The sequence below is a fragment of the Phyllostomus hastatus genome, unplaced genomic scaffold, assembly GCF_019186645.2.
Source record: "Phyllostomus hastatus isolate PE091 unplaced genomic scaffold, TTU_PhHast_1.1 phas_scaffold_39, whole genome shotgun sequence".
NCBI lineage: Eukaryota > Metazoa > Chordata > Mammalia > Chiroptera > Phyllostomidae > Phyllostomus > Phyllostomus hastatus.
Window position 1 is genome coordinate 12,385,025 of NW_025334028.1, and position 24,397 is coordinate 12,409,421.

The 24,397-nt window shown below is 38.9% G+C and overlaps 1 protein-coding gene across 4 annotated transcripts in view; it reads right to left on the reverse strand.

Annotated features, from left to right (window-relative positions):
- LOC123806801 (broad substrate specificity ATP-binding cassette transporter ABCG2-like) overlaps positions 1-24,397 on the reverse strand; it is an 87,720-nt gene that overhangs the window by 50,527 nt on the left and 12,796 nt on the right. For all 4 annotated transcript variants that reach the window (XM_045820148.1, XM_045820147.1, XM_045820146.1 and 1 more), the window contains one exon: positions 535-756. In XM_045820148.1, coding sequence (XP_045676104.1) covers positions 535-737 — 203 coding nt within the window. In that variant the 5' untranslated portion in view covers positions 738-756. The remainder of the gene's footprint in view (positions 1-534; positions 757-24,397) is intronic.

The window sequence follows — 24,397 nt, forward strand, 5'->3', positions numbered from 1 at the left end:
CCACTCATTTGAAACAAGTCTATTTGAAAACCAAAGTACTCTCACAGTATATTACCATTTCAACCTCCTGACTCTTGCTTCTAGAACATAAAGTGCAGAAGTACCTAAAGTGTCTGGCTCATAACACACAGGACAGATTTTTTATTTCACAGATTAGACAACTGAAGCTCAGAGATTACAACTGTATTCCCACAATCAGGAAGTTGTAAATCACACAGCCAGGCCTCTCCACTAAACCACAGGGCTTACCCAGCAAAAGCTAAATAACACATCAGTGATTCGGATTCTCAAATAAAAGGTGATGCACTTGGTACAACCACTTTAAAAACAGTCTGGCCATCCTTTTACAAATTAAGCTTATACCTAACATGTGATCCAACCATTTCACTCCCAGCTGAGACAAAAGAAATGAAAGTATGTGTCTGAACAGACACGTACACAAATGTTCTCAGTGCCTTCACTTGTAAAATAGGCAAAACCTGTTAAGTTCACTGTATATCATTAGAGCTATTTAAACAAAATTCATGCACATACTTGACATTCGTCAGTATTTCTTTCTCAGTTGTTTTCCTTCCAAGCAGAAAGCCACTCTTCACTTTTACTCGATAGCAGATGTTATGAAAACTTAGCACAGCCCCATCAGTGAACGTCTTCAGGTCATTGGGGGTCATCCTGGGGTGGCCGCTGTTGTTTGCTTGTGACATCGGGATAAAAACTTGGTCATTCCTGGAAGACATCTGGAGAGCTTCTGCCCTTCTGTAGAGGGAAAAGCAACAGTAAGTTGATCATCCAGAAAATGAGATTGTATACACGAGCTAGCAGAACACTTAAAACAAGAATGTTTTGTTGCAGACCTCCAGTCATACAATAAGCAAGTCCTGAAATGTAATGTGCAGCATGGTAATTGTAGTTAGCAATACTGTATCATATATTTTAAAGTCGTTAAGAGTAGATGTTTTAAAGTTCTCAGCATGAGAAAAGAAAAACCTGTAACTGTGTGGTGGGGGATGTTAACTAGGTTTATGGTGGTGATCATTCCAGTGTATACAATTATTGATTCATTATGTTGTACACCTGAAACTACTGTTACATGACAATCATGCCCCAATTTAAAAATAATACAAAGAATAGCAATCCAAATCTTTTTTAAAAAATGCAAAGTACCTCATTACTCATTTTTATAGTGATTACATGTATAAGTAAAATTATTTTGAATGCATTGAGTTCAATAAGATATATTATTAACATAAAAATGTCCATTTTAAACTTCACTGCAATAAATAGATCAATTTCCAAGGAACAGCCTATGTCATTGTAATAAGAACAATCTTGGAGCCCATTTAGGGAGGCAAACACAACTATGAATGCATAAACTGCAGTTAGATTCAATTAAATATCTAACAAGTAAATAGGAAGAGCATGAAAATTACTCAAAACTCATGAAGCAGGAGTTAAACTTGTCTGTTTGAAAAGCATAACATGAAATGACTCAAAATCAGGGATAGACTATGTGATCGCTTTCCCCCCATTTTCTTGTTTTTGCTTTTTTTTTAATTTTGGAGTTCATATCCTAGTTATTACAGGCAGTCAGGGACTAGAGAAATGTCCCAAGTTTACAGCTCTAGGCTTTATGTCCCTGGTCCTTATGCTCCTTCAATCAGCTAAGAAGAAGAACTCCAAACCTGTTTGGGATAACAAAGTAATTTCCTTAATAGGTGAACATATTTAAATTCCAGAAAGATGCAGAATTAGTTATAAAAATAACTAATTGAGAAATGAAACAAATAGTTAAGCAGTTAAAGAGTTTAAAACAAAAACTGAGTAAAGTTTAAAATGTTTCATTGAAGGGGTTACAAAAAGCTCTTTATTTTATTTATTTATTTATTTATTTTTAGAGAGAAGGGAAGGGACAGAGAAAGAGAAACATCAATATGTGGTGGCCTCTCTTGTGTCCCCTGCTGGGGACATAGCCTACAACCCAGGCATGTGCCCCGACTGGGAATCAAACTAGCAACTCTTTGATTCACAGACCGGCACTCAGTCCACTGAGCCACACCAGCCGGGTCCGAAAAGCCCCTTTAAAACATTAATTAGGGTAAAAAGTAAGGTGAGTTTAACAGCTTTTGAATAAGTTTGAAATGTAAAAGTTCAATCAACATAGTTTTATTTTTAAGTATATATTCTTGATTTTGCTATTGTAGTTGTCCCATATCTTTTCTCCTTTATTCCCCTCCACCCTGAACCCCCTCCTACCAACATCCCCCCTCCTTAGTTCATGTCCATGGGTCATACATATAAGTTCTTTAGCTTCTCCATTTTCTATACTATTCTTAACTTCCTCCTGTCTATTTTTTAACCTACCATTTATGCTTCTTATACCCTGTACCTTTTTTCCCATTCTACCCCCACCCCCTCCCCAATGACAACCCTCCATGTGATCTCCATTTCTCTGATTCTGTTCCTCTTCTGCTTGTTTGCCTTGTTTGTTTTTGGTTTTGTTTTAGGTTCAGTTGCTGATAGTTGTGAGTTTGTTGTCATTTTACTGTTCATAGTTTTGATTATCTTCTTTTTCTTAGATAAGTCCCTTTAACATTTCATACAATAAGGGCTTGGTGATGATGAACTCCTTTAATTTGACCTTACCTGGGAAGCACTTTAACTGCCCTTCCATTCTAAATGATAGCTTTTTGGGATAGAGTAATCTTGGATGCAGGTCCTTGCCTTTCATAACTTGGAATACTTCTTTCCAGCCCCTTCTTGCCTTCAAGATTTCTTTTGAGAAATCAGCTGATAGTCTTATGGGAACTCCTTTGTAGGTAACTTTCTCCTTTTCTCTTGCTGCTTTTAAGATTCTCTCCTTGTTGTTAACTTTGGGTAATGTAACTGTGATGTGCCTTGGTGTGTGCTTCCTTGGGTCCAACTTCTTTGGGACTTTCTGAGCTTCCTGGACTTCCTGGAACTCTATTTTCTTTGCCAGGCTGGGGAAGGTCTCCATTATGTTTTCAAATAAGTTTTCAATTCATTGCTCTTCCTTTTCTCCTCAGGGCACCCCTATGATTCTCACGTTGAAACATTTAAAGTTGTCCCACAGGTACCTAAGCCTCTCCTCATTTTTTTTGAATTCTTGTTTCTTCATTCTGTTCTGGTTGAATGTTTATTTCTTCCTTTTGTTCCAAATTGTTGATTTGAGTCCTGGTTTCCTTCCCTTCACTGTTGGTTCCCAGTATATTTTTCTTTATTTCACTATGTATAGCCTTCACTTTTTCCTCTATTTTATGACCACACCAACCATCTCTATAAGCATTTTGAACTTTGAACTTTGAACTGTATTTTGAACTTTGCATCTGATAGGTTGGCTATCTGCTCATTGCTTAGTTCTTTTTCTGGAGTTTTGACCTGTTGTTTCACTTGGGCCATGTTTCTTTGTCTCTGTGCACCTGTTACATTGTAAGGGGAGGAACCTTAGGTATTCACCAGGGCAGGGCAACCCAGGTCACTACACTGTGGTGCTGTCTGTGGGGAATGGGTATGAGAGGAACAATGCCAATTGCTTGGCTCTGGGCCAGCTTTCAGTCACCTCCCCCACTGCCTACAAGCAAATTGGGCCCTTCTGGTGCTGATTCTGGGGTTGGTGGGTTTGTGTACATTCTAGGACTGTGCGGGTCTCTCCAATAAACTCTCCTGTGAGGCTGGGAGTTTCTCCCACCACCACAACCACCATGGGTTTTTACAGCCAGAGTTTTTAAGGCTTTGTTTTCCAGGGTTAGAACCCTGGGTTGTGCAGTCTGTCTTGCCCCCTAGTTGGTCCTCCTGGTTTATCCACACGCAAATGTGGGGCTGCCTGGTCCGCCAACTACCACCTTTGCCACACAACCTCTCCATCCAGCTGCCAGTCTCCGCCCCTCCTACCAGTCTGAAAGAATATTTCTTCTTTGACTCCTTGGTTGTCTGACTTTCATACTGTTCAATTTTCTGGCAGTTCTGGTTATTTTTTACTTTTAAATTTGTTGACCTTCTTTTGGTTGTGTGAGGAGGCAAAGTGTATCTACCTATGCCTCCATCTTGGCCAGAAGTCAAACATAGTTTAATTTAATTTTTAAAAATCAAAGAAATCATATTACTCAATGGACTATACAGATTTACTGTAATCCCCATCAAAGCCCCAATGATATTTTTTAAAGAAATAGAAAAAAATCATTAGATTTGTATGAAACCACAAAGACCCTGAATAACCAAAGCAATCTTTAGAAAAAAGAACAAATCCAGAGGTATCACACTACGTAAATTCAAATTTTACTACAGAGCAAAGATAATCAAAACAGCATGGTATTGGTAGGAAAACACACAGATCAATTCAACAGAATTGGGAGACCAGAAGAAAATCATGTATATTGGAAAATAATTTTTGACAAAGGATCCAAGAAAATACAATGGAAAAAAGAAAGCCTCTTCAATAAATGGTTCTGGAATCATTGGAAAGCCATATGCAAAAGAATAAAACTAGACTACATTTTGTCCCCATGTACAAAAATTAATTCAAAATGTATCAAAGACCTAAACATAAGACCTGAAACAATAAATTACACAGAAGAAAACAGGTTCTAAACCAATGGATCTTGGTCTTAGAGAAGATTTTATGAATTTGACCCCAAAGGCATGGGAAGTAAAGGCAAAAATAAATAAATTGGAGTATATGGAACTAAAAGGCTTCTGCAGAGCAAAACAAACTGACAACAAAACAAAAAGGCAATCAACAAAATGGGAGAACATATTCACTGATACATCTGATAAGGGGTTAATATACAAAATATATAAAGAACTCATACAACCCAACACCAAACAAACAGGCGGTAAAAGACAAACACCATGTGATTTCACCTGTAACAGGAATCTAATCAACAAAACAAACAAGCAGGCAAAATATAACCAAAGACAATGAAATTGAGAACAGGCTGACAGTGACAAGAGGGGTGAGGGGAGGGGATTATAGGGGAAAAAGGTAAAGGGTTTACAGGAACAATTATAAAGGACACATGGACAATAACAAGGTGGGGGTAGAAACAGGGGAGGGAGGTGGGGAGGGCTGGGGAGGGATGGAGTGAAAAGGCAGAAAACTGTACTTGAAAAACAATAAAAAAGTGTTTTAAAAAATGTACAAAGAACCTAAACAGACATTTCTCCCAAGACATACAAATGGCCAAAAGACATATGAAAAGATGTTCAGTTTCACTGACTGTTAGGGAAATCCAAACCAAAGCTATGAGATACCACCTCACACCTGTTAGAAGGGCTATTATCCACAAGATAAGTAATAACAAGTGTCGGAGAGGTTGTTGAGAAAAAGGAACTTGCATGTACTGCTGGTGGGCATGTAAACTGGATAGCCACTATGGAAAACAGTATGGTAGTTCCCCAAAAATTAAGAATAGAGTTACCATATGACCTAGCAATCCCTCTTCTGGGTAACTACCTGAAGAGATTGAAAACATTTATTTGAAAAGATATATGCACCCCTGTGTAGACTGCAGCATTGTTCACAGTGGCCAGGACATGGAAACAACTGAAATGTCCTTCAATAGATTGGATAAAGAATATGCAGTGCAATAGAATACTACTCAGCCATAACAAAAGATGAAATACTGCCATGTGTGACAACATGGATAAACCTTGAGATTATCATGCTAAGCAAAGGAAGTCAGATAGAAAAAGTTAAGAACCATATGATTTCACTCATATGTGGAATATAAAACAAACTCATAGACACAGACAATAGTATGTTGGTGGTCCAGAGAGAAGAGGAAGTGGAGAGTAGTAAAAGGTAAAGGGGGACATATATATAGTGATGGAAGATGACTTGACGTTGGGCGGTGGGCACAGGATGCAACATACAGATCATGATTCATGGAAATGTACACTTGATACCTATATAATCTTGTTAACCAATGTCACCCCAATAAATTCAATTTTAAAAATGTAAATAATAATAATTATAGAAATCAAAGTCATCTGTGAAAACTTTCTCTGGCTATAATAGAGTTGCTGTTTAAAAACAATTACCCTGCCCTGGCTAAGTTGCTCAGTTAAAGTCTCATCCCATGCACCAAAAGGCTGCAGGTTTGATTCCTGGTCAGGGCATATATCAAGGTTTGGGGTTCAATTCCCCATCGGACCATGTACAGGAAGTAACCAAATGATGTTTCTCTCTCATATTGGTGTTTTTTCTTTCTTTCTCTCCTCCCCCTTTCCTCTCTCTGTAAAATCAACAAACATATACTTAGGTGAGGATTTTTAAAAAGTCGTCCTTGTAAGGACAACTATAAAAGTAGATAAAACATAAAAAGCAACTGAAGAGTTATCTCTGATGAGAGCAACCAAAGCATCCAGGACTTGAGGAGTCAGAATCCTAGAGACAAGGAAACTACATAAAAGGAATCCCAGCATTCTGTGCTCTTTCCTCTCAAAGTAAATTGCACACACAGCAAAACTCAGAAAAACTAGGTAGAAAGAAGCTGCTGGAGGCTACAGATCTAAGTTTTATTTCAACAGTCTCTCAGTACTAGGCAAACAAAAATTGTAGTTGCAAGCCTACCAGAAAGGAGGGGCTCTAGAAATCCAGCTTTTGAGATCCCAGAAGGGCTTTGTCCCAGTAATATGGGAAACCCAGAAAAAGACCAACTCATCCTCAATCAAAGTAATCCACTCATACTTTGTCTACTAGAAGAAAGTTAAGGCCACACTCAAAAAAAACATAATCATCCAAACTTTCCCATCTAAATTATGAGTCATTCCAGAAAACAGAACCTAATATTCCAAGGACAAGAAAAAATAATAGACCCACAGGTAATAATGATTGAAATCTTCAGGCATTGACATTTTTAAAATGTGATTAATATGTTTAAGAAAATAAATAAAAAGACAAATTATTGCCAAAGAACAAGAACTAGTTTTTTTAAAATCAAACATGATTTCAACAGCAGGTTAGATTAAGATGAGCAAAGAGAATTAATGGTAGCTAAACTAGTATGTAAAAAAAATCCAGATTAAAGCATAAATGAAAATTATTACTATGAAAAAGAAAAAATTTCAGACTGAAAAGGATGAAAACTATATTTAGAAAGCTTAAGAAACATATGGGGCATGATAGAAAAAGTCTGGCACAGATGTAACAGAAGACCGAAAAGAGGGGGGAAAATAGGGCAGAATCAATATTTGAAGAAACTGGCCAACCATTTTTCAAAATTGATAATGGTATCAAGCCAAAGACAGAAGAAGTTCTAGGACCACCAAAGCAGGATAAACACACAAAACCAAACCTGGTTCAAGGACTCAGCTCCAACATGGTAAGTTTTAGACATCTGAGACATCCTAAGGAGGGATATCTATCATTAAAAACTGAGAACCATAAATAAGACTCTCATGAATGACAAACCATCCCATCTTGGGGTCTTCATTATGCAAAGATGTGTTGCTCTTCGATTTTTTAAAAAATGCTACAGACCCACATTCAGTGGACCCTTCTGAGGCATAGCCCCTGTCTTCCAGCTCTCAGACCCTTTACCATGCTGGGGTCACCTGGGTGGACAAGGGGGCTAGAAAGGAACAGGGAGACCCTGAGTCCTGTGCCCACACAGTTTTCCCTCATCCACATCCTGTGAAAGCTATGGCTGCAACCCTGTTGTGGGAATTTCCCTTTCTACTCCTACAACTAGGACAGAGCACACCGTGGGACATGACCTCATGTGGTCAGGATAGCTACTGTCTGAAACACATAGCACATAACACAGGTTAGCAAGGATGTGGGGAAAAGGGAACCCTCAGGCACTGTAAGTGGCAACAAAGATTGCTACAGCCACTGTGGAAAAAAGTATAAGGTGTCCTCAAAAAATTAAAAATGGAACTGCATTATGACCCAGTAATTCCACCTCTGGGAATTTATTCCATATGCGAAGGAAGAAAACAGGATCTCAAAAAGATGTCTGCACCCCATGTTCATTGCAGGATTATTTACAACAGCTAAGCCATGGAAACAACCTAAGGGTTCACCAATGGATGAATGGATAGAGAAGATGTTATTTATATATATTCTAGTTATGTATGCAATAGAATATGATTCATCCATGAGAAAGAAGGAATCTAAACAGCAAAATAAATGAACATGAAGGAAGTATAAATAATAAAATAAATGAAGCATTTCAAAATGGAGCAGGAGATCTCCTCCCTGAGGAACTGCCTTGCACGTCTTGCACCTCAAACCTCTGGAATGTTAAACCAGGACAAAATAACCTTTGCTCTGGGCCTGCAGCAACCTTGAGTCACAAAGAGCTATTTGCAAAGATGAAAAGAAAGCAGATACGATGACTAATGGATAGATGACTATAGGACTGAACATTAAAAACATTGTTTAGAATCAGTGTCACTCTCTCGTATTAATGCTTTTTGCTATGTCATATTAATGCCTTCCCATAAGGCTGTGGATGTCATTCCCCCTTTCCTTTTTCATAAATACCCATCCCTTTATCTCCTCACCAGGACACTATATGGGTTTCTGCCCTTCACTGCTTCCCAAATAGCTGTTCTTATTGATCTCAATAAAGGCTGTTGCCCCTCAAAAAAAAGTTTCCTAAAATCTTTTGGTAAATAGAAACTTAGAGTTTTGCTAACTAAATTAAATTATGGAAATTTACTGAATACTTAGATCATTTCTAAATAAGATAAAATACAGGAACATTATAAGTCTAAGCTTATATAATTTTGGCTTCTTACTACAGAAAAACTACAACATAAATTTGAGTTTGTTGGTAAACATTGTTTGTGTCATGTTTAAAAACTGTACTACTAAAAATAGCATGTTTCTATCAAAATTACAACTAAAATATAAGACATCCATCACTCAGAACCATTAGAAATCAAGTTGAATGGAAGTATGACAACTATGGATTTAAGGAAACTACATTCATCCAGACTGGTAGGAGGGGTGAAGACACAGAACAGGCTGGTCTCACATCCATATGTGTTGTACAAAAATTCAGGAGGGATATCTCGGGAATGAGGAGTCCCAGCTCCAGGGTTCCAGTGCCAGGAAAATAAGTCCCCATAACTTCTGGCTGCAAAAACCAGCAGGGTTTGAGTCAATGGAAGAAACTTCTGCAGCCCCAAGCAGTTCCCATTAAAGAACCCACACATGGACTTACTCAGACTCACTCTCTCTGGCCTTCAGCACCAGGGTAGTAGCTTGAAAGGCACCAGTGATATATAGGGAGGAAGAGAAATGTCTGGCATCAAGATGAGAGCTGGGAGACAGTTTTGTCTTAGACAGAAAGGCAGACAGAGGTCATTGTCCCTTTCTGAGCCCTCCTCCCACACAGCCACAGAGCTGGCATGCTGGCAGACTGGTACCATATCTGAGACTCCATCAACCTGGCTAACACTGTTTGCCCCACCTGAAGATCCCCTGAGACTCTGTCCCCCCCAATTTATGGGCCCACCCAAACTCTTAACTGAGACTTTTCCATGTGAATGGCTGATCTTGGCTCATGCTTCACAACTTCCTAAATCCTATTAAACAAGAAACAGCAAGCCTCAGCGAGCCCTCAGCCTCCTACCACTTGCTAAGTGGCCCCAGGCACAGCACTAGCAGCAACCAGCCTAGATTCACAATTTGGCTTTGCCTGGAAACCTCCGAGCCCAGCACAAGTAGCAGACATCTCAGACAGCTTTACAGCTCAGGCATCAGGGCCCTGGGCAGAACACAGACTGAGGCTGACCTTAGCCTGCACCACCTGGGAAACCTCAGAGCCTACACACCCAGTGGACAGCCACAAACCATGTCAGACCACCAGCACCCTGCCCCTACACAGCTGATCCTCCCCGGAGAGCAGAAGTTCATGGTCAGTGGTCACAACCAGTCCTTGCAGCTGACTGGCCTGGGTAAATCCCTCCCATTGACCTACCAACAGCAATCAAGGCTCAACTTATACATAGAAATCTGATCAGATCACTGCAAGAAGTAGGGAGGAGCCATAGGAGGAGTTTGCCAAGGCAATGGTAAGCAGTCTGGCACAGGACTGGCAAAGAGTTGAATGCCTCCTGAGTACATGGAAATAAAAAGAGAGCTGTCTCTCTGGCTCAAGGGCTCTCTAGCTTTGGAGCTCTTCTTCCTCAAAGATACTTGGATGATTGTGCTGCAGCTGCCTGCATTTCCCAATAGACAGTATTTTGGATGGGAAGGAACTCCAAGCACAGCCTAGGATCTGGCTGGCCTGGCAGAGGGTGGCAGGGTTATTCTTTGGGTGTTCTAAAGGGGACAAGCTCTAAAGCACAAGCCTGCCATTCTTCCAAAATTGTGTAGCTTTTGTATCTCATGTTGTTTTACTTTACCCTATAGAAGTAAAATAATTAAAACTATGGAGGGAATAGGAGAACTCAGGTGTTATAGTTTAGCCTTAATTGATAGGTTTAAGTGATAGCCTAAGTGATAACCTTTAAGTTGTGACATGATAGGCTTAAGTGATAACCTTTAAGTTGTGACATGATAGGCTTAAGTGACTCCTTTCTTTATCACAAAACCTTTGCCTCTGGAATTTTGCTAAGTGAGTGGCGGCAGGCAGCAGGACCCTAACTGCTAGTCAGTAACACAACTATAAGAGGAGGGTATACTCAGCCCACAAGGATGGTGCACCTTGAGTACCCAGGCTGGGTGACGGGAGAGGCTGTCCAACTGGACCTTACAGGACAAGTAGTATATTAGGCCATGCTACCAAGAGAGGGAGTCATAGCAGCTCTACCTAGTACATAGAAACAAACACAGGGAGGCTGCCAAAATGAGCAAAGAAACAGGGCTCAAATGATAAACCAGATCAAAACTCCAGAAAAAAAGAACTAAACAAAATGGAGATAAACAATCTATCAGATCCAGAGATCAAAGCACTGGTTATAAGGATGCTCAAGGAACTTAGTGAGGACCTCAGCTACATAAAAAAGATCCAGTCAGAAACAAAGGATACACTAATTGAAATAACAAACAATTTACAGGGAAACAGCAGTAGAGTGGATTAAGCCGAGAATCAAATCAATGATTTAGAATATAAGGAAGCAAAAATCAAACAATCAGAACAAGAAGAAACAAAAAATCCAAAAAAATGAAGATAGTGTAAGCAGTCTGTGGGACAACTTCAAGCATTCTAACATTCGCACCATAGGATGCCAGAAGGTGAAGAGAAAGAAGAAGAAATTGGAAATTTATTTGAAAAAATAATGAAAGAAAACTTCCCTAACTGGGTGAAGGAAATAGACTTGCAAGTCCAGGAAGCACAGAGGGTCCTAAACAAGATAGACCCAAAGAGGACCACAACAAGATACATCATAAATAAAATGCCAAAGGTTGCCCTGGCTGGTGTGGCTCAGTGGATTGAGCACCAACCTGAAAACCAAAAGGTCACTGGTTTGATTCCCAGTCAGGACACATGCCTGGGTTGTAGCCAGGTCCTCAGTTGGGGGCTTGTGAGAGGCAACTGATCAATGTTTCTCTCCCTTTCCTTCTCCTTCCCTTCCCCTTGCTCTGAAAACAAAATATTTTTTTAAATGCCAAAGGCTAAAGATAAAGAGAGAATCTTAAATGCAGCAAGAGAAAAGCAGAGTGTTACCTAAAAGGAGTTCCTATAAGACTGTCAGCTGATTTCTCAAAAGAAACTTTGCAGGCTAGAAGGGACTAGCAAAAAGTATTCAAAATGATGAAAAGCAAGGACCTACCACCTAGATTACTCTATCCAGCAAAGCTGTCCTTTAGAATTGAAGAGCAGATAAAGTGCTTCCCAGACAAGGTGAAACTAAAGGCGTCCATCATCACCAAGCCAATATTATATGAAATGTTAAGGGGAATTATATAAGGAAAAGATCAAAACTATGAACATCAAAAAGGCAAAAAATGCACAACTATCAACAACTGAATCTAAAAAAACAAACTAAGCAAATGAGCAGAACAGGAATAGAATCATAGATACAGAGATAATTTAGAGGGTTATCAGCTGGGAGAGGGAAAAGGAAGAATGGGGAAAAAGATGCAAGGATTAAGAAGTACAAATTGGTAGATACAAAATAGACAGGGGATGTTAAGAATAGTATAGGAAATGGAGAATCCAAAGAACTGATATGCATGACCAATGGACGTTAACTAAGGGAGTGTATGGCTGGAGGCAATGGGGGTGCCGGACAGAGGGGCAGAAAGGGAAAGAAATTGGGACAACTGTAATAGCAAAATCAATAAAATAAATTTAATTTTTTTTTGAAATATTTGTTCTAGTTCTGTGAGATATATCATTGGAAATTTAATAGGAATTGCATTGCATCTATTGATTACTTTGGGTAGTATGCACATTTTAATGATTTTAAATCTTCCTATCCATGAACACAGTATGTGCTTTCACTAATTTGTGTCTTTTTTAGTTTCTTTCTTCAGTGTGTTTTAAGTTTCCAAGTACAGGTCTTTTACCTCCTTGGTTGGGTTTATTCCTAGGTATTTTATTCTTTTTAAAGCAATTGTGAATGGGATTGTTTTCTTAATTTGCCTTTCTATTAGTTCTACTATTTGCCTTTCTGATGTTTTGCTACTTCATTTCCAATTTGGATGCCTCTTATTTCTTCTTTTTGTCTGGTTGCTATGGTTAGGACTTCCAGTACTGTGCTAAATAAGAGAGGTGGAAGGAGACATCCCTGTCTCGTTCCCAGTCTTAAGGGAAATGCTTGTAGTATGATGCTGACAGTGAGTTTATCATATATGACCTTTATTATTTTAGGTATGTTCCCTCTATTTCCACTTTGCTGAGAGTTTTGATCATAAACAGGTGCTGGATTTTATCAAATTCATTTTCTGCATGTATTGATATGATTGTGCGGTTTTTATCCTTCATTTTGTGTATGTGATGAATCACACTTTTTGATTTGGGAATGTTGTACCAATCTTGCATTCATTCCCACAATAAATCCCTCTTGATCATGGTATATGATTGTTTTGATGCGTTGCTGTATTTGGTTTGCTAATATTTGGTTGTGGATTTGAGCATCTACATTTATCAGGGATATTGGCCTATAATTTTATTTTGTTGTAGTATTTTTATCTGGTTTTGGGATTAGGATATGCTGGCCTCATAAAAATGAGTTTGGGAGCCTTCCCTCCTCTTGAATTTTATGAAATAGTTTGAGGAGAGGTGTTAATTCTTCTAGGAATGTTTGGTAAAATTTAACTGTGTGAGCCATTTGGTCCAGGGCTTTCGTTTGTTGGGAGTTTTTTATTACTGCTTCAATTTCACTAGGTGTAATCTGTCTATTCAGATTCTCTGATTCTTCCTGTGTTAGTTTTGGAAGATGATACATTTCTAGGAATTTATCCATTTCATCCAGGTTGTCCAGTTTATTGGCATATTGTTGTTCATAATATTTTCTTACAATGTTTTGTGTTTCTTCGGAGTTAGTTGTTATTTCTCCTCTTTCATTTATGATTTTATTTATTTGGGTCCTTTCTCTCTTTTTCTTGATCAGTCTGTTTCAAGGTTTGTCAATCTTGTTTATCTTTTCAAATAACCAGCTCTTGGATTCATTGATCTTTTGTATTGTTTTTTAGATTCTATTTCATTTATTTTCCCCTAACCTTTATTATTTCCTTCCTTATACTCACTTTGGGCTGTGTTGTTCTTTTTCAAGTCCCTTTAAGTGTAAAGTTAGATTGTTTATTTGAGCTTTTTCTTGTTTTTTTTTTTTTGAGATAGGTCTGTAATGCTATTAATTTCCCTCCTAGGAATGCTTCCCCAGTGTCCTACAGATTTTGGATTGTTATGTCCCCATTTTCATTTGCATCAAGCTATCTTTTCTTCATTGATCTTGTTGTTGACCCATTCACTGTTTAATAACACATTATTTAGTCCATGTCTTTGCATATCTTTCAGTGTTCTTCTTATGATTGATTTCTAGTTTCATAGCATTGTGGTCAAAGAAGACGCTTGATATGATTTCAATCTTCTTAGATTTATTGAGACTTGTTTTATGTCTAGCATGTAGTCTATCCTACAAAACATTCCATGTGCACTTGAAAAGTATGTATATTCTGCTGCTTTAGGATAAAATGTTCTGAAAATATCAAGTAAATCCATTTGATCTAGTCTGTCACTTAAGGCCACTGTCACATTGTTGATTTTCTTCCTGGAAGATCTAACCATTGAAGTCATTGGGTGTTAAAATCCCTGGGTATGATTGTGTTTCTGTCAATCTCTCCTTTTATGTCCATCAAGATTTGCTTTACAAATTTAAGTGCTCCTATGTTGGGAGAGTAAATGTTTACTATGATTATATCCTCTTGTTGGATTGTTCCCTTTATCATTATGCAGTGACCTTTGTCTCATTCTACATCCTTGGTTTTAAAGTCTATTTTGTCAGGTATAGGTACTGCTACTCCCACTTTTCTCTCTTTTCCATTTGCATGAAATACCTTTTTCCATTCCTTCACTTTTAGTGTCTGTGTATCTTTCAACCTAAGATGTGTCTCGGAGGCAGGATATATATGGGTCTTGTTTATTTATCTATTCAGCTACCCCATGTCTTTTGGTTGGAGCATTTAAGCCATTTACCTTTAAGGGGATTATTAATAAATTCAGGTGTAGTGCCATTTTATTGTTACACTGTTCCCCGCCCCTTTTTCTTCTATCTCTTTTTCTTCTTCTTCTTCTTAAAGCAAGCCTTTTAACATGTGTTGCAATACTGGTTTGGTGTTAACAAAATCGTTCAGTTTTTTCTTGCCTGGGTAGCTCTTCCTAACTCCTTCAATTTTAAGTAAATTAGCCTTGGGTGTAAATCATTGCTTTTCATCACCTTGAATATTGCACACGACTCCTTTCTGGCCTGAAATGTTTCTGATGAGTAATCAGATAGCAGTCTAATTGGCGCTCCCTTGAACATAACTACCTGCTTTTCTCTTGCAGCCTTTAGGATTCCCTCCTTGTCCTTTAGCCTTGTCATTTTAATTATATGTTTCATTGTAGGCCTCTGAAGGTTCAACTTGTTTGGGACTCTCTGAGTTTCCTGGACTTGTGCACCTTTCTCCTTCACCAGATTAGAGAAATTTTCATCAATATTTCTTCAAATAGATTCTCGATCCCTTGCTCGCTCCCTTCTCCTTTTAGTATTTCCATAATATGGATGTTGTTATGCTTCATGTTTTCCAAAATGTTTCTTCAGCTCCCCTCATTTTTTTAAATTCTTTTTTTTATTTGATGCTCTGCCTGAGTGTATTTTTTTCTTCCTTGTCTTCCAAATCACCAATTCAATCCTCTGCTTCATTTAACCTACCATTTATTGCTTCCGGTGTATTGCTTATTTCGGAAATTGCATTCTTTATTTTTGACTGGTTCTTTGTTATGGTTTCTATGTATTTTTTTACACTGTTGAGTATCCTTATTATCATTACTCTAAACTCTCCATTTGATAAACTGCTTGCCTCCATTTCATCTAGTTCTTCTGGGGTATTCTCTTGTTCTTTTATTTGATGTCTGTTTCTTTCTCTTCCCATTTTGGCTGCTTCTTTGTATTTTCAGCCTTAGTTGTTAAACTAAGCAAGCTGTAATCAGCAGCCTGGCTTGAGGTCCACAGAGTTAAGCAGGGTAATTTCTGTGGGCATGGCTATTGCTTCTCCTCAGGCTGATGCCACTTGGAGAGGTGTGCTCTGCCTGAGAAAGATGGCTTCTGCAGTATAGGAAATGACTCAGCACAGGGATGCTGGCTACTGTTCCTTGAGTTCTCTCCCCAGAGCCACCAACTCCAGACTCTCCTCAACTGTCACTAGTCTACTCTGCCCTCCATCTGCTGGAGCATTGGCCTTCTAAGAGGCTCTCTGTGTCTCTAGGTGTCTCTCTCTGGCAAACAGAAACCCTGCTGCTTTTCTTTATTATTATTATTATTGTTATTATTATTATTATTATATTTTATTGATTATGCTGTTACAGTCATCTCATTTGTTTTCTTCCCTTTATTCCCCTTTACTCTGCATCATCCCTCCCACCAGCATCCCCCCACCTTAATTTATGTCCATGGGTTCATACATATAAGTTCTTTGGCTTCTCCATTTCCCATACTATTCTTAACCTCCCCTGTCTATTTCCTACTTACCAATAAGGAGAGAATCTTAAAAGCAGCAAGAGAAAAGGAGACAGTTACCTACAAAGGAGTTCCCATAAGACTATCAGCTGATTTCTCAAAAGAAATCTTACAGGCAAGAGGAGCTGAAAAGAAGTATTCAAAGTCATGAAACCAAGGACCTACACCCAAGATTACTCTAAACTGCAAAGCTATCATTTAGAATGGGAGGGCAGATAAAGTGCTTCCTAGATAAGGTCAAGTTAAAGGAGTTCATCATCATCAAACCCTTATTATATGAATGTCAAAGGGACTTATCTAAGAAAAAGAAGATGATCAAAAATATGAACAGTAAAATGACAACAAACTCCAACTATCAACAACAAAACTAAAAACAAAAACAAACTAAGCAAACAACTGGAACAGAACAGAATCACCAAAATGGAGATCACATGGAGGGTTATCAGTGGGGAGAGTGAAGGGAGAGAATTGGGGAAAGGGTACAGGGAATAAGAAGCATAAATGGTAGGTACCCTGCTGCTTTTCACAAATGGTTGTTATCTGGTTTCCTTTCTAGCTCTGGTGCTGTAGGCTGGGGAGCTAGCTTGGGAATTAGACCCCACACTTCTCAGGAGAACCCCCCAGCTGCTGAAATATACCTCCAGAGCTTCAGCTGCTCTGTCCTTGGGAGCTCAGCCAGCCCTCTTGCACCTCCTCCTCACTCCCTACTAGTCTTGTCATGGTGGTTTCTTCTGCCTGTCCTTGGTTATAAGGCTTCTCTCCAGCTAGTGTTCAGTTGGTTATTCCAGATGATTTCTCCACAATTTAGTTGTAATTCCAAATTGGTCCTTGGAGGAGGTTAATGTAGCTTCCACTCACTTCTCTGTCATCTTGGATCTCATCAATACCATTAGGTTTTAAAGTAAAATTAGCCTACTGCTTAATGGTTTCTGAAGTACACACTTTATTTGAGGTAACTATCATATGAGGTATACTGGAAAGACATATAACAGCCTCCCCATGTTGTAAAACAGGGGAAATAAATCAGAAAGTTTGTAAATTCAAGTCAGATGGCAGGTTTGCAGAAATAAGAATTAATTCTGTAGACTTCTTTGTCCACAGTAAGTAGGTACTAAAATAATGGACAAATGTTATTTCCTAGATTCTTGCATTTTCTGTAATTTTATTTCTTCTCCATTGATTAAGAACAGTTAGAAATTAGAAACAAGTTGTAAGTTATTAAAAGCATGTGACACGGCCCTGGCTGGTGTAGCTCAGTGGATTGAGTGCGGGCTGTGAACCAAAGTGTTGCAGGTTCGATTCCCAGTCAGGGTACATGCCTGGGTTGCAGGCCATGACCCCCAGCAACCGCACATTGATGTTTCTCTCTCTCTTGTCTATCTCCCTCCCTTCCCTCTCTAAAAATATATAAATAAAATCTAAAAAAAATTTTTTTAAAAGGCACGTGACACATGTATAAATACATTATCTTCAGGATAAAAAAGACATAATCTAAACCAACTTCTATCACACAATTAATGCACCCAGACCTGTGCTGTGCAATGCTGCAGCCACTAGCCACATGTGCCTGTTGAGCACTTGAAATGCAGACAGACCTAATTAAGATGTGCAGTCCAGATTTTGAAGAATTAGTATGAATATAAGAAGACGAAATATCTCATTAATAATTTTGTATTGGTTGTATATTGAAATAGTATCCTTAATATATTATTTGTGTAGAAGAGATAAATATAGGTAATTTTTGTAGTTTCCAAACAATACTATGCTATTTGGTCTCTTTTGATCCTCACAACTCGTGCTGAGTCATTGCTTCTACTAAGCAGCTTGTATTTACAATTCAGGATCAGATCCTAAGTCCTTAGACTTTTACCTGATAATGACTCCACTGGCTGAACACTTACATAATAATATCACTTGAACACTGTTTATTAATAATAGGATAATAAATGAATACCTTTCACATTCCCAGTGATGGGTCAGATAAGAATACTGAGGATTCTCAGCACACTTAACATTCTGTACTACTATTCTAGCACTTTCAATTAAATAAAATACAGATTCTTAAATAAAATACAATCCCTTCCATCGAAACTTATGTTCACTTGTTCCATGAAGAAATTTCAATCCACAGATGAAGTGGACTCATCAAAGGTAGAAAACAAAGCAATGGCAGTTTATTAGATCCAAGTTAGGTCTGGGCCTCCCTACTCCCTATCAACTCATACATTCTTTTCTTCTCCCTGCATGCCTTCACAAGGTGCTGCTGTATGAACATGTAAGAAAAGTATGAAACAAATTACCAGGCTAGTTAAAAAAAAAGAAAGAAAGAAAGAAAGAAAAGCTTGGTGAACTTTAGTAAAGTACAATATGATCTTTTTGTCCCAGCTCTGAGTAATCCTGTGAACTCTCAGTCACCTCCTCTCTAAATAAAAGACTAAAATACCTCCCTGGAGCTGTGGTACATTTACACAATGGAATACTAGCAGTTGTGAAAAATAAAGAACTCTTACCTTTTGTGACAGTATGGATGGACTTGGAGAGTATTATGCTCAGTAAAATAAGCCAGTCAGAGAAAGAAAAATACCATATGATCTTACTTATATATGGAATATAATGAACAAAACAAACTGGCAAACAAAATAGAAACAGAGGCATGGATACATGGAACAGACTGACAGCTGGCGGGGGGTGGGGGGACTGGATGAAAGAAGGTAAAGGAATTAACCAAAGAATTTATGTGAGTAAACCACAGACACAGACAATAGTGTGGTGATGGCCTGAGGGGAGCCGGGTGAGGGGAGAGATGGAGACATCTGTAATAGTGTAAACAATAAAAGTAAAGTAAACAAAACAAAATATTCCTTGAATGTGTAGTGGTGTGAGCATAAAATAAGAATGAATGTAATAAATACATGCATGCAGTAAGCACTCAACCCACTCCCCCAACCCCCCTTCTTATTGGCCACTTTCTTTTATTATTCTGAGGACATACTGATCTTGTCTTAAGGCAGTGGTTTTCAACCTTTCTCATTTCATGGCACACATAAACCAAAATTTCTCAAATTTTGTAGGACACCAGAAAAAATTCCATTTTTTGCCAATCTGACAAAAAATAAGTATAATTTTGATTCATTCACATTGGGCAGCTATTGTTGTTGTCTTGCCTGCTGTCATTTTTTTTTTTTGACAGTCTAAAGAAAGAGAGATAAGTGTCCTTGATTAAATAGTCAGGTACTGCATGTTTTAAAAATTCTTGTGGCACACCGGTTGAAAAATTGCTGTCTTAAGGCATTCCAAACAATTATGGGATGGTCAAGGAAAAGGAGTAAAATGAATGTTTTGCCCTTCTTCCTAAGTATTCTGTTAGCCCTATAGTTTCTATCCCTTGAAGTTGAAAAAGGAGGTTCTATGAAAAGCAACCTCACAGGATGTTCTGATCAGAAATTCCTAACTGGGCAGTTCATGGTGGGTAGTCACATCGAAGGCATATGACTTTAGTGAGTTTTTAAACCAGCCTTGTCCATTGTTCTTGTGCATACAGGTTAATATATCTTTGAAATGCCAGAAGTAATGTCTGTCAAAATGATATTAACCCTCAAGGGAGCACACAATCTTGGTAACTGTCATCCAATCCCCACCTTGCTTTCTCCAATTATCCTTATGTCCTCTCCTGATTTCAAATGCATTAAAGCTGCAAAACTGTTATTCTCTGGAGCATTTGAGATTTTGTTCCTGGGCCTATGTCCTTTGTTTAGCTCAAATAAACTCTTGTAAAAATTCTCTACAAGTTTGGCCCTTTCTTCCATTGACACACTTTTCTCCCCAATCCCAGAGTCAAGGTGAGGCAAGGACAGAAAGCTGAAAGGGCAGACCTTCTGTGTGAAGTATACAAGGTGTGGTGCTTCTCAAGCAGGCTCAAGTGGCTTCAGAAAGAGATCATAGGGCTTGTTGCTTTTTAGAGACTTACATTTTTTCCCTTCCAGATAATAAAGAACTTAATGCTGGTGAAAAGACAGCTACCTAGTGCTCCTTAAGTAGTCCAAAGGGATTGGGCTAATGATCAGTAGAAAAGTTCAGAACAAGTCACACCAAGATATGCCTCTATGTGGTTTGTTTTGATCTAAAAGCAACTTTAACCTTAGGCTGAAGAGAAAGTTCTGCCCCTTCATGAACTACCTACAGGAACTTGAATGACCCTTGGACATGGACAACAGCTGGGGATTAACTGTGGGAGCCAGGGGCAGGTTGGGTGGGGGAGGGCAAAGGGAGAAAAATTGGGACAACTGTAGTAGAACAACAATAAAATTTTTCTTTTAATTTAAAGATTTTTTTAAAAAGGAACTTGAATAGTTAGGGGCGTTGCCCACATTGAATAATAGATTATCAAAGGTAACCTCTTTTTGACCTGTCTATAGGGTAAGACAAACTTATATTTACTAAATATCCACTGTTCCTACAATGACCGTTTAAAGATCCCAAGGCTCCTTACCTCTAGGATTTAATCTCAGAATGTCTTTTTAAAAATATTTTATTTATTTATTTTTAGAGAGAGGAGAAGGGAAGGAGAAAGAGAGGGAGAGAAACATCAATGCGTTGTTCCCTCTCATGTGGCCCCTACTGGGAACCTGGCCCTCAACCCACACATGTGACCTGACCGGCAATCAACCCAGCAACCCTTTGGTTCACACGCTGGCACTCAATCCACTGAGCCACTCCAGCCAGGGCTCAGAATGTCTTATACTAATATATCCATGTTAACTTTCTGTCTTTGACTCTCTTCTATATATGAGGTTCCCATACATATGTATGTATTAAATTTGGTTATTTTCTCTTGCTAATCTGTTTCAGGTCAATTTGATTAGACCAAATGAAAGAATCTTGAGGGTGAAGTTTTTTCCTCACACATACCAGAAAAGTACAGGAAACTCTATTCAAAGAGGTTTCTACCTTGCTAACATTTTATTCTACCTTCTCACCAAAAACATAACTTCTTTATTGAAATCAACATGGGAGCAGCAATTTTGCTTTAAATTCACCTATCCACCCCTGGTTTAAACTACTAACTTTCAAAGCTACAATTCTCTGAATATTTTATTTATCTCTATATATAAACTATGTGACTCAAAAATTAGATATATGTTTTTTTAAAAAGATTTTATTTATTTATTTTTAGAGAGAAGGGAAGGGAGTGAGAAAGAGAGGGAGAGAAACATCAATATGTGACTGCCTCTCACGTACCCCCTACCAGGGACCTGGCCTGCAACCCAGTCATGTGCCCTGACAGGGAATCAAACCAGTGACCCTTTGGTTCACAGGCAGGCACTCAATCCACTGGGCCACAACAGCCAGGGATGTAGATCCACTTTTAAACATTCTCCCAGTGAAACAGAATACCTACTTCAAAAAATGATGGGGTGCAGCCCTGGCCAGGTGACCCAGTTAGTTGGAGCATCCTCCAGTACACCAAAAGGTTACAGGTTCCATACGCACTCAGGGCACATACATAGGTTGTGGGTTTGATCCCCTGTTCAGGAGCATATGAGAGGCAACCAATTAATGTTTCTCTCTCTCTAACATTAAAAAAAACATATTTTCAGGTGAATATTTAGGGAAAAAAAGACATGATGGGGTAGAGTGAACAATCAAGAGGAGGAAGAGTTACTGCTAATGAATATTTATTTTTCTTTATTTTTATTTCTTTATTATATTTTAAAATCCTCACTTGATGATATGTTTATTGATTTTAGAGATAAAGGAAGGGAGAGACAGAGAGAGAGAAACAACAGTTGCTTGCCTCTTCTAAGCATCCCTACCAGGGGTCCAACCCACAACCTAAGTGTGTGCCCTGATCAGGGATGGAACCTGAGACCTTTTGGTATAGGGGACAATGCTCTAACCAACTGAGCCACCCAGCAGGGCCTGCTAATGGATTTCTAAAGGGAAAGATGATGAAAATTTGATGGTTGAACAAATTGTGTAGTTTAAGTAGGTGATTCATATCATTACTGAATTACATCTCATAAAACTGTTGTTAAATAACTGAGGCAGCCCTGACCAGTGTGGCTCAGTTGGTTGGGCATCATCCCATGAGACAAAAGGTTGCCAGTTCAATTCCAGGTTGGGCACATGCTTGGGCTGCAACACCCAGCTGGAGCCGGTGGGCATATGAGAGAGGCAACTGATCTAATCAATAATTCTCTCATGTATAATGTTTCTGTCTCTCTATTTCTCCCTCCATTTCCCCTCTATCAGAATAAATAAATTAAATCTTTGAAAAAACCTATGAGGCCAAAGTCATCTAGACACTTTATCAATTACTGAATCACATCCTGGAGTAAACAAGGAACTTATTTCTTAAGGGATACATTTTAGCTTCCTGTAGACCTGTATATCCTATATATTATAGGATATGATCATTCAGGTTCATTAATTTTTAGTAAAAGTTCTCATAACCCATAACCTCAGTGAGCAACACAGAATAAACTTTCCCACTTGATGAGAATTTGAAGCACATTGAGGTCTACCTATCCCTCTACAAAATCTAGATTTATCCCCAAAGAAGCCCCAAACCATTAAACAGCAGCATGTGTGAGCACAGGGTTTTAGCATCCAACAAGTGTTTTTCATAACACATAGAGTGAGGAAAATTACAACTATAAGCAGTCCTAGAAAACGCACCACCACATGTACTGCCAGATAGGCATGCAGGATGCTTCCCCACTGCCATGGTTAGTCTCCTCTGCATCTTTCTGAGATATAAGACATTCCTTCAGAAGTTAATGCCAGGAAAAGCTTCTCTAAGGACTGGGTAGTTTCCCCACATTATCCTCATTGAATTGTGAGACTGATGGCCTCCAAGATGCAACTTAATCTGCGTATGGTCCTTCCATCTGTCCATGTCGTTTCTAATATGCTCCCCACATTGATTGTATTTATATGTTTGTAACACTTATGCTTGCCTCAACTGCTTAACAGATGCTTAATAAAGAAAAGCACAGTGGAGGCTGAGTGCTCACACCTGCAGCCTGCCCCGGGGAAAGAGCACTCCTGACCCCACTGCCCAGAGGCACCTGGCACCCAGCCCTACGGCCCTGGGAGCAGTAGCAGAGGAGTCACCACACCCAAATCCACCAGCAGCAGCCACAGCCACCGTGGCGCCCCCACCCCGCAGGGCCGACTGGCTCTCTAAGAGGAAGGCAGATACACCCCCACAGAAGAGAGCCATAAGGCTTAGGCAGTCAGCAATCCCCAGAAAGACTTAACTCAGTGGGGCTGCTGAACTACACTGAAGGGGCACTAAGAGTCCCTAGCATCAGGGACAGCAAAGAGCGAGAAGGTGGTGTGTGAGTTGCCCCTAACTGGTGCTCCTCAAGGACAGCACAACTGGTGGACTAAAGGCATAGGCTGGGCACAGAAGGGCACTGGGGGCCTGGCAGCAAACTGAGGAACTGGGCTGGAGGCTGGGAAACTACGAAGAGTGGAGCTCAGGAAGGGAGAAAAGTGAAACTAATCCCCCCTCAGCCTGCTGCAGCCAGGAAGCCCAGCAGAACGGGCTTGACCAGTTATAGCCAGCAGGAGGCTTCTTCTTTTTTAAAAAATTCCTTCTTCTTTTCCTTCTTTCCTTTTTTTCATTCCTTCTTTCTTCCTTTCTTTCTTTCTTTTTGTTCCTGCTTCCTTCCTTCCTTTTTTTAAATTTTATTTTTTTAATTCCCACAATTGAGACAATAAAACCTGGAGCTGTGAAAAGCCCAGAGTTAAACCCAAAGAGGGGTCATCCCAACAACTGAGACAGTGAGACAAATTTTACTTTGCTACTCCAGAGAACTTCCAAGTTATTATATATTTGTATTACCATTATTTTTTCATTATTTTTACATCTTTTATTTTATTAGTATTTTTTTATTTCTCTTCTTTCTGTTTAGTCTTCTTTGCTTGGTTTGTTAAGTTGCATTGTTTGACTGGTTTCCTTTGTTCTCTCCTTCATAATGTACTTTTTTTCCTTTTCTCTCTCCATTTTTTTATTATTACTATAAAATTTTTTTAAATTTTATTTTAATAATTATTTATAGTGTATTTTTAGTGCACCATCTTTCACCTCACTTGAGTTCCATTAGCACACTACTCTAGGTCCTATACATCCTATTCTTGTTATTCAGATCACATAGATTCTGTCATATGATTATTGCTCCATTACTATTATAAACAATTGCTGTTCCATACAATTGTAAATACTACACAGCACCCCTCCTGGATGTTAGCT